At 34.0% G+C, this 10,527-nt stretch overlaps 2 protein-coding genes across 4 annotated transcripts; both read left to right on the top strand.

Moving 5' to 3' along the window:
* LOC17884016 (single-stranded DNA-binding protein, mitochondrial) lies at positions 1 to 1,876 on the top strand. 2 transcript variants are annotated; one of them, XM_023781088.1, is made up of 7 exons: positions 2 to 142; positions 286 to 346; positions 440 to 600; positions 870 to 1,078; positions 1,323 to 1,423; positions 1,501 to 1,560; positions 1,652 to 1,876. In XM_023781088.1, exons 2-7 carry the CDS (start codon positions 286 to 288, stop codon positions 1,666 to 1,668), a joined length of 609 nt encoding a protein of 202 aa, XP_023636856.1. In that variant the 5' UTR covers positions 2 to 142; the 3' UTR covers positions 1,669 to 1,876. The 2 variants fall into 2 exon arrangements, with proteins under 2 accessions (XP_006288685.1, XP_023636856.1); XM_006288623.2 differs by having other exon boundaries at positions 1 to 346.
* A 4,313-nt stretch (positions 1,877 to 6,189) lies between these two features.
* On the top strand, positions 6,190 to 10,185 carry LOC17883173 (endoglucanase 19). 2 transcript variants are annotated; one of them, XM_023781007.1, is made up of 9 exons: positions 6,190 to 6,548; positions 6,909 to 7,121; positions 7,233 to 7,433; positions 7,658 to 7,747; positions 7,851 to 8,015; positions 8,111 to 8,395; positions 9,016 to 9,364; positions 9,611 to 9,685; positions 9,793 to 10,185. In XM_023781007.1, exons 1-9 carry the CDS (start codon positions 6,345 to 6,347, stop codon positions 10,089 to 10,091), a joined length of 1,881 nt encoding a protein of 626 aa, XP_023636775.1. In that variant the 5' UTR covers positions 6,190 to 6,344; the 3' UTR covers positions 10,092 to 10,185. The 2 variants fall into 2 exon arrangements, with proteins under 2 accessions (XP_023636775.1, XP_006286846.1); XM_006286784.2 differs by having other exon boundaries at positions 9,790 to 10,185.
* The last annotated feature ends 342 nt before the right edge of the window (positions 10,186 to 10,527 follow it).

Genomic DNA, 10,527 nt, shown 5'->3' with positions numbered 1-10,527 from the left:
CGTCGTCCTCTAACTCTAACCTCGGCTCACCGCAGGGTTTAACGAATCAGATCTCTTCGTCGTTTTGTTCTTGTTCTTCTTCTTCTTCTTCCTCTTTCTCCTCTCTGTGTTGCGTTCTCTCCTTCTCTTCTCACATTCACTGGTACGCCATTTCCTTCTTACCTCAAATCCTGATTTCTCATTTCTCAGCTTAATTTTGATTTAATCTTAATTGGTCTGAATTCAAAATTGTTCCATCGCCGTAACGTATAAACCCTAATCTCAAAGGATCATTGCAATTCGCAGATGAACTCACTCGCCATCAGAGCCTCGAAGGTTCTGAGATCCTCTTCAATATCTCCACTAGGTAAAAATCTCATCTTTCAAATCACTTCAATGTTTTGACTCAGAAACGTGTATTGATTAATCATCTGTTTCTTATTTGGGTTTGCGAATGTAGCAATGAGTAGTATTGAGAGAGGCTCGAGGGTTTGGTTCTCGACTGGTCCGATTGATGAAGGTGTGGAAGAAGATTTTCAAGAAACCATCTCAGAAAGACCTGAGCTTCAACCTCAAGGAGTTGATCCCCGTAAAGGTTGGGGATTTCGCGGTGTCCATAGGGTAAAAAGATTGAATCTTTGAACACTTACTGTTAAGCATTAGTAGCTGAAGTTTATTATAATCAGATTAGGCTTATCTAAGTCTTCCATTGCTGAATCTGTTTCATAAACCAAGTTGAAAAGGAACTATCTTTTTCGTATGTTCGAATCATGGTTCTTGACTTGAGTTATCTCGATGCAATATCATTTCATTTAGTTGACTTCTTTTGATTGGGTGATTGTGTTCTTGCGGTTTCATATCATTGTTGATTTTGTTTGGTTCACAAGCAGGCGATCATTTGTGGGAAGGTAGGGCAATCGCCGTTACAGAAGATCTTAAGGAACGGGCGGACAGTAACGATCTTCACAGTAGGAACAGGTGGCATGTTTGATCAGAGGCTTGTTGGAGCCACTAATCAGCCGAAACCAGCTCAGTGGCATAGAATCGCAGTGCACAACGAAGTGCTTGGTTCTTACGCTGTCCAAAAAATCGCTAAAAAGTAAGCCTAATTACATGTTTAAGTATCTTAAAGAAGGACTTGTATTAGTCTAAGTGTTCTAATTTCAGATTATCTAAGTGATAAGTCTGTTAGTTAGTTTGTGGGTTAAGATATCGTTTGCAGAGACTCTCAAGTTGAATGATATCTTCGACAGTCTCGATCTATGATGGTATTAGTTAATAAATAGGAGGTGAAAGGTGTAAGTATTTATCTGAACTTTTGTCTGATGCTTTGTTACACACAGCTCATCGGTTTATGTGGAAGGTGATATTGAGACTAGAGTGTATAATGATAGCATCAGCGGTGAAGTGAAGAGTATCCCTGAGATATGCGTTCGTCATGATGGTATGGATGTTCATATTGTTGATCCGGACCGGACCATTAGTTTGTTGCTGAGTTACGACTCTTTTGCGTTTTTGCAGGGAAGATCCGGCTGATCAAATATGGTGAAAGCATTAGCAAAATCTCTTTCGATGAGCTAAGTAAGTTATACCATTTTTCGCTCACCTAATATTACCAAATAAAGAAGAGATATTTGGTTATGTGTTTAATCTTTTGTTCCACATTTGGCAGAAGAAGGATTGATTTAGAGTCGGAGCAAGAATATTCCGGTGGCCAGAGGAGAGCAAACTGAATCAAAGTTTTACTGAGTAAAATCAACAAAACAGTTTGGTTTTGTTTGTTCTGTGACTTTGTGAGGAGGACTGAGTTCCTTTTTATGGATGTCTGGGGGGTGTTTATGTAATTTCTGGTCAAAATGAAGTAAGCCATGCCATGCATTAGTTTAGTTTTACTGAATCTTCCGATGTACCAAATCTACGGTTCTTTGTTATATGGCAGACAGAGTTAGAAGAACCAAAAAAAAAGAGAAGAAAAAAAAAAAAAAAGAGAGAAACGAAAATGTTAACATTACGAATTGGGCTAGAAGGCCCAAAGCAATGTGACCAAGTGATGTTCTTAACGGACTTGGGTTGGGTTTCGATTTTTGAAGTGAGTTGTACATCGAAGATCACTTGATATAAACTAGGTGCTTGATTGCAAGTATACCCGTTACCTAAGCTTGAATTAAACATACCTATATACTCTTCTCCACACTAACATTTAATTTAGACTAAATTCGTAGCTCACTTATCACGAATAATAGGTTTTCGTTGAACCCCTTCTTGAACAATTACTGGAGATTTTTTTTTTTTTTTTTTTTTTTTCTGTAATTTGTTGTCTCCTCTTAAGAGAGTTGCCAAAAGGTTTGTTTCTCTCTATCTTATTCAATGATTTCTTTTTACGGGTCTGATGTTTATTTGATTACGTGTTTATATATATTTTCTGAGGAGATTGAACATCTATGATATTAGGTGTACTATTTGTGGTCATCATTTGTGAGAAGGAGAATCACTTCCCTGCTCAATGTGAAGAAAAAATTGGTGGGAAACTAAATACCAAATGACTCGACGCTATGAGATGTGATATGTTCTCCCGCACAAAGAAAGAGTTAGCAAATTTGCAAGTTCTTAGACATTTATCCCTTCAAACATCTTCACCTATGTTTGTTCATTTCAATTGCAATGATCCTTTCTCAATTTTGGTCTATTTAATTTCTTGGCACACATTATTAATTAACTGTGAAAGCAAATGAATAGTGCACTTTTAGTTCGTAACTCCACCCTTCCATGTTTTTGGTTCAGAGGGGACATGACAACAAATATGTGAATGATGATAAAATGTTTAATAAAGTATTATAACTTGCGTACATCTAAACTCCCTTCTTAAAGAATTTGGTAATGTCAAAATGAAATCCAATATTATATACAATATAGACTATGCTTATTTTATTTTAATTTGAATATAAAATTTTTAACATAGTTTATTGTTTGGTGTTTGTTTTTTTAGCTTATATACGGTGTTTGTATTGTGTTTTATACCTTATTATCTTAGTATCCATGGTTTTTTTAAACTTTGTTTTTTTTCCGATAAATGAAAACAAATTGTTAGAAAAAAGTAAAATAGATAGATTATATATATAGAGTTAGATTTGTTTATTATGGACATATCCTAGTTTATGTTTTGATTCAAATAAACCCAGAAAGCAATAAGGTATCTATTTCATACTTTTAAAAATCCCCTAAACCAATATAGTTTTTCAAATGTACGAAAGAAAGTTCCATACTTAATTCTGATGTATATATGTTTGGATTGTTTTGTCTCTTAATTCAAAAAGTTTTGAAAGCTGTCACAATCCTAATATCAAAATAAAAATGAAGGTTGAGTGATGAAGAAAGCATCACGTGAGTCCACGCACGAAGGGATCAATCTCAAACAGTGTCGGTAGGCACATGCGTTCATGTGACCATGCATGCATGAGTAATCCCAATTCTATATATTATATATTTTTGTTTGTATGTTGACAGCCTCAAATTAGAACTTTCTGATATTTTTGTTTCAGTACTCTTTACGTTCATAATTAATTATTTTCTAAACCGAAGATCCAAAATCAAGATCAACAAAAATGTGGCTAATAGAAAAATCTTGTTCGTTTGTTATATACATCGTAATACGATAGTCTCATCTCTAGCTAGTTGTTTAAATTTTTATTATTTCAACTTAACTCATGATAGTTTAATTAATTTTCTTAATTAGTTTACGAACTCAAAATATATATCATACATATTTATTAAATAAAAATTGTAATGAGAAATCAACTTCAAAATTATTTGAAGTACTAGCTAGGGATTCTTCTGTTTGTGAATATTGCTGTTATAAGATTCTTATGTCGAATGTACAAGAACCAATTAAAGAAAGAGTTAAATCAGTCTATATATCGATTATGATTTAAAAACGAATTCAAACTACGTAAAACTATAATACAACATTTTTAATATGATCCCATTTGTCACATGCTTCATAGTAATCTCTCGAACAGATGTCACCGCACGTGCAACAAAAATATTTGAATTGGATGTCAAACTACTACGCAACTTAGTGAAGTTAAACTCCGGTGGGGAAGGTGGAGCCAAGTGGACTCAAATTTTTATTTCATATCTCAAACTTTTATCAGTTTGTAAGTATATTTTGTGGAACTTATCATTTTAGGACAGAAACTTAAACCAAGTCGCCTTGATTCAGTAGAAAAGAAGTTAAGTCTTGCCATTTGGGTTCGAATAACATTGATCACGGGATTCGAGATTTAACATGGTTTTTTCCGATTTCAAAAGATTAATCTTCGTGACTAGAAAGCTTTTGGGATCACTCTTAAATTACAAAAAAAAAAAAATTTAATTGAAAACAATTATATACGGTAATGAGATCATCGTCAATATGACAACTTCTATTACAGAAACTATTCAAACAACTATGAATGTGTGATTTGCTTAAATCATAAGCTAATGAAACAAAACTATATGCTATTTTTTTATATAAAAAAATATGGAGATAAATCATCCAACTCTCTCACCAATATATCAAAAGGCACCGCTGTTTCAATAAATTACGAGCTTATAGTTGCCAACAGGGTTGGTTCCCCCCAATGCGTGCATATACACCCAATCTCAACCCACATCTCATGTTAGTGTTTACATATTTACGAAACCCAAATAACAAAAAAAAGACACAACTTATGCTTTGGGTAGACAATTCATTGTGATTTGGGACATCCCAACTCAAACAAGATTTATGCACTTATGACTTTTCTCAACCACCGTTTACTATCTCACTTCTTCATCCTCTCTTTTTTTTTTCTTCACAAATTTATCTATATGACATATATTTGACTGCATTGTAATTTTATACTATTGTTTTTCTTGGGATAAAGAACTGAATTCGGAGCGTCTAGTGTTTGTTTTTTGTCCCCATGGTCTTACTACTGTTCGGCATTTATTTTGGTAATTTAAATTCCACTCAAATTTACTCATATTATATAACCAAAAAAAAGTTTATATGAATCTCTCTTTTTGTTTTGTGTGATAATTTTTATAAATCTTTTCTGAAATTGGAGTTTTAGTGTGGATATGTTTTTTTTTTCATTACCATGTCTTAGAGTGGACATTTTTACAAAAAAAAAATGTCCTAGAGTGGATATATATTTTTTTAAAAAGATAGACAACTGAATTTTCGATAGATAGCCAAAAACTTTTGTTATCCTCTATTTATACATTATCATCATAAATACTTTTATTGCATATGATGATCAATTTATCGGATCTACCTACATATAACATATGCGATTTTGGTGAAGGACTCTACTAACAATTAAACGACGTATAATTTTCGTTGTAATTTTGTATATTTTATATTGATGATTCTTACATGTATTTGCCAAGGCCAATCTTAATCCTATTCTTGATATTCAAGACTACGACGGATGATTCTGTTTGTAAATAGTTTTTGTTTTTGTTTTTGTTTCCTTAAGAATCAAACTCAATACTTGATTTAGAAATGTTAACCCCTCAGCCATTGGATAAATGAGCTTGTACAACTGGAGAGTGGATTTAGATTTAAGATCTGAGTTAGAAAAAATTAATTAGATGTATAATTTATATGGTTTTTGACTTTGAATATAAAAAAAGAAGGTAATGATATTATTCTTATGTCATTTGTTTAATTGCATGGAAGATTCGGAGCTTCCGTAACGGGTGGAAAAGACAACTATCATATCATGGTCATATTTTAAAAATGATTCAAATTTTGTTCTACTTACTAAAAGACAAAGTTACTAACACATGTACAAGATCGATCACTTGCACTTACAAAACATGTTTTAGTTCTTGTTCAAATTTTTTGATCGTTAATTAATTCACCAAGATTGGTATAGAAATGGACGACTCTTAGTTGACTATTAGATTGTGAGAATAATAATAATAATAATCTTTATTTTTTTCAGCTATTTTTCACCCAAAATTAGAAATGAACATTGCCTGCCGACACATTGTTGTCACATTCATAAAAGACTAAAACTATATTATACTTTTGAAATTTCAAAAACAAAAATAAAAGAGTTATTATATTAACTCTGCCGTTTTCTCTCCTCCTGGTACCTTCCTTCACTTTCTTGTTTCTTCAATATAAACCTCATTTTTTTCTCAACTTCATTCACCAAACCTTCTCTTTATCTCCCTCCTCACTCTGTTTAGGAAAGGATCAAAGTCTTGATGAATGATCCCATAAATTAAAGTTAACAAAGTCCAAGAAGGACCAAACTAATCTCTTGAGTCTAGTTGGTTTAAGAGGATCTCACTTTTTCTTGCATAATTTCATAAAGATACGTATATATCTAATGGGTTCTAGTACTACCACCATTTTGGTTCTTGTTCTTCTTCTTCTTGGGTTGGTTCAGCTGGCAGTTTCAGGGCATGACTATAAACAAGCTTTGAGCAAAAGCATTCTCTTCTTTGAAGCTCAAAGATCAGGACACCTTCCTCCCAACCAGAGAGTTTCTTGGCGATCTCATTCTGGTCTTTACGACGGCAAATCAAGCGGCGTAAGCTCTACATTTTAAAAAAATAAAATACTTTAAAATTCATATATGATATTAATTACTACTAATATTCAAAACTCTCTGTTAATTAATCAGAATTTATTCCCAATTATTTTATAACATATAGTTATTTATGTATAACAATTTATAAATATATTAAACGCTGTCTATAGAATCTAGATCCATATTACGATTTGACTTTCCGTTGACCCGAATATTTAACTAATATGATCAAAATCTAAACGTTTGGATGGTTTTGGCCACCTAAAACGTCATTACAAAAAGCTGTTTTTAAAAAACATTGTTTAATACTACAATATGGTTATTAATTAATTTAAAACACATTTTGAAATCAATGAGCAGGTTGATCTAGTTGGCGGTTATTACGACGCCGGAGACAATGTGAAATTCGGGCTTCCGATGGCTTTCACGGTGACCACAATGTGTTGGAGCATCATTGAATACGGTGGCCAGCTACAATCTAACGGCGAACTTGGCCATGCCATGGACGCTGTTAAGTGGGGAACTGATTATTTCATTAAAGCCCACCCTGAACCTAACGTCCTCTATGGAGAGGTAACAAATTAAATAATTAACACTCTAATCACTTACTTTAGTAGTTATACTAATTACTCTATTTACATAATTTGCAAATTTGGTTATGATAAATATTTTGTAACCGTCTAGGTGGGAGATGGTAAGTCAGACCATTATTGTTGGCAAAGGCCAGAGGAAATGACCACTGACCGTAGGGCTTACAAGATTGACCGGAACAATCCCGGTTCGGATCTTGCCGGAGAGACCGCTGCCGCAATGGCTGCCGCTTCCATCGTTTTCCGCCGCTCTGATCCATCATACTCAGCCGAGCTACTCCGTCACGCCCATCAGGTTCTTAAATCCCTAACCAAAACAGAATATAACTAAAAAACCCGAGTTTAAATTCCGGTTTACTAAAATCGAGTTTGGTTAAGCACATTGTTTAAATTGAATTTGTACAATTTGCAAACTCCTTCCCTAATGTTTGATTGCAATAGAAAGAACTATAAATAACATTTTGAAGATAGTAGAAACAACCTTCTTATATTATCCTAAACCAATTCTTATGTTGGCAGCTATTTGAATTTGCGGACAAATACAGAGGCAAGTACGATAGCAGCATTACCGTGGCACAAAAATTCTACCGATCAGTCAGCGGTTACAATGTACTAAACACTAGTTTTATACTCTAAAAACAAAAACTCTTATATAATTGAAGTATACATTAATCCATGAATTCTCATTATAACCGCGATTTTGTATAACCAGGATGAGTTACTATGGGCTGCTGCATGGTTATACCAAGCAACCAATGACAAATATTATCTAGATTACCTCGGCAAGAACGGCGACTCGATGGGCGGTACCAGCTGGTCGATTTCAGAATTTGGTTGGGACGTTAAGTATGCTGGCGTTCAAACCCTTGTCGCTAAGGTAAAATACACTTCAATTTTAACCATACTTTTCGGTTTTCTATGGTTTAAGTAAATTGGTTTTACTAAACCGAGATTGTTTTGTTTGGTTTATAGGTTTTGATGCAAGGTAAAGCCAAAGAACACAAGGCCGTGTTCGAGAGGTACCAAGAGAAAGCAGAACAGTACATGTGTTCGTTGTTAGGTAAAAGCACCAAGAACATAAAGAAAACTCCCGGCGGTTTGATTTTCCGACAGAGCTGGAATAATATGCAGTTTGTCACGAGTGCTTCTTTCTTAGCCGCCGTCTACTCTGACTATCTCTCGTCTTCCAAAAGAGATCTACGTTGTTCTCAAGGAAACGTTTCTCCATCCAAACTCCTAGATTTTTCTAAATCACAGGTTTGCCCCCAAAACTTTCTTGATTTGTTGATTCACCCCCAATATATAGAACCAAATTAACACTATAAGTCTATAAAGTCTATAATTGAATTTGAAACTGTAAATACAATACTAAATTTTGATTCTAGTGTCCAAATATGATATTTGGGAGTAGGTATAATAGGTAGGGCGGAAAAATTAAATCTAAAAATACTCAGATTACAGAAATTAATTGGACTGAAAATCGCGACTAAATGTCAAAAGTTAATAGTTTAGAAATAAAATTTCATAACACTAAAACACTACAAAAATAACAAAAGTACAGTTAATCCTATTTCGATTTTAAAAATTACAATCTCCTACTACTATACCATTTGTCAAAATCTAACTTATTTGGATTGGGTAATTGGGATATGGATTCTAATATCCGTTAAATAAATAAAAATATAACAAAATGGGACATATTGTGGAGAAAATATCCCACATTGGAAGATGTGATGGGACTTAAGTAATATATAAAGAGTTAGGGTCAATACACTCATTGCCAATTGGTTTTGAGTTGGAAGTTCATAACAAATCATAATTTAACACATATATCTATGTAAATTAAATACATGATTAATTAATTCGAAATGAATCAGGTTGATTACATTCTTGGAGACAACCCTAGAGCGACGAGTTACATGGTCGGATACGGAAACAACTATCCACGACAAGTCCATCACCGTGGTTCATCAATTGTCTCCTTCAACGTCGATCAAAAGTTCGTGACTTGTCGTGGTGGTTACGCCACTTGGTATAGCCGAAAAGGAAACGATCCTAATGTTTTGACCGGTGCTCTTGTGGGTGGACCTGACGCATACGATAACTTCGCTGACCAACGGGACAACTACGAGCAAACCGAACCAGCAACGTATAACAACGCACCTTTTCTTGGTGTACTAGCCCGGTTAATTTCTGGTCCGACCGATTTTAACCAGCAACTTCCCGGTAAGATTTATGCATAGTAAAAAATTTAAAACTCGATAAATCAATATATCCCTTGTTTCCAAATTTAATTTTCGATTCTTTTTATATATCGATAAATTAATAACTCGATAAAGTAATAAATATCATAGCCCGATATTACTAATTTATAAAAGTTTTACAAAACTATCTAACAATAAAATACTGGACTTTCCAATTTCTAATCAACTTGGTTAACCGGGTTAGTACTGACCGAATTTCTGATTTCAGGTGTTAGTCCGAGTCCAAGTCCGGTTATCATAAAACCAGCACCGGTACCGAAAAAGAAACCCACAACACCTCCTGGTTTGTCATCTTTAGATATCTTATACCTAAACCAATTGTGAATCAAACATTTTATTCCATTAACTTTAAACTTAACCAATTTGCTTAATCTATGTTTTGTTTAGCAGCTTCTTCTTCTAGTCCCATTACCATATCACAAAAGATGACAAGCTCATGGAAGGACGAGGGAAAAGTTTACTATAGATACTCAACGAGATTAACCAATAGATCTACTAAAACGTTGAAAAATTTGAAGATATCAATCACAAAACTCTATGGTCCAATTTGGGGTGTGACCAAAACAGGAAACTCGTATGGTTTCCCCTCGTGGATGGAATCGTTACCGGCAGGAAAAAGCATGGAGTTTGTCTATATACACTCAGCTTCTCCGGCAAATGTCTTGGTTTCTAGCTATTCTTTGGAGTGATGTGTAGAAGTGTTTACGTAACGTGTGTGTAACCGGTTTACTTTCTTGTAAGCTTGTTCACCATGCTTTTGGGAATATTCGGTTTAGTTAATTATACCGAGTGGTTAGATTTTTGGGAGGATGAGAAAGACATGTATTCTCTAGTTTGTAAACAAGTAGAGGGAGAGAGAGATTTGAGACTGTGAAACTAGGACTAATATTTCTTGTAATTCAAGAAAGCTTGTTTCTGTTTATCTTTGGTAATGGTCATTGGTCGATCCTTATCGGTCCAAATGTTATCATGTTTACATTTACTGCTTTATTTTGAGTTTGGTCCTTAAGTTTTTCTATGTTCTATCTAAGTTAATGTTTTGTACGTTAATAAGTAGTCCAATGAACTCAGTTACGGCAGGCCCTGATCAAAATCTAACAATTAGTCATGAACCAATATTATATC

Source organism: Capsella rubella, unplaced genomic scaffold (assembly GCF_000375325.1).
Source record: "Capsella rubella cultivar Monte Gargano unplaced genomic scaffold, Caprub1_0 scaffold_6, whole genome shotgun sequence".
In the NCBI taxonomy this organism is placed as follows: domain Eukaryota; kingdom Viridiplantae; phylum Streptophyta; class Magnoliopsida; order Brassicales; family Brassicaceae; genus Capsella; species Capsella rubella.
The sequence above is the reverse complement of the archived record's forward strand: the minus strand, read 5'-3'. Positions and strand labels throughout refer to the sequence as shown.

Excerpts from the sequence above, each read along its gene's own strand:
- LOC17884016 (XM_006288623.2), top strand. The coding sequence starts at position 286 with ATGAACTCACTCGCCATCAGAGCCTCGAAGGTTCTGAGATCCTCTTCA. Across the intron at positions 601-869 it reads GATTTCGCGGTGTCCATAGG|GCGATCATTTGTGGGAAGGT; the intron begins GTAAAAAGATTG and ends GTTCACAAGCAG. Across the intron at positions 1,424-1,500 it reads GATATGCGTTCGTCATGATG|GGAAGATCCGGCTGATCAAA; the intron begins GTATGGATGTTC and ends GCGTTTTTGCAG.
- LOC17883173 (XM_006286784.2), top strand. The coding sequence starts at position 6,345 with ATGGGTTCTAGTACTACCACCATTTTGGTTCTTGTTCTTCTTCTTCTT. Across the intron at positions 8,016-8,110 it reads TTCAAACCCTTGTCGCTAAG|GTTTTGATGCAAGGTAAAGC; the intron begins GTAAAATACACT and ends TTTGGTTTATAG. Across the intron at positions 9,686-9,789 it reads GAAACCCACAACACCTCCTG|CAGCTTCTTCTTCTAGTCCC; the intron begins GTTTGTCATCTT and ends TGTTTTGTTTAG.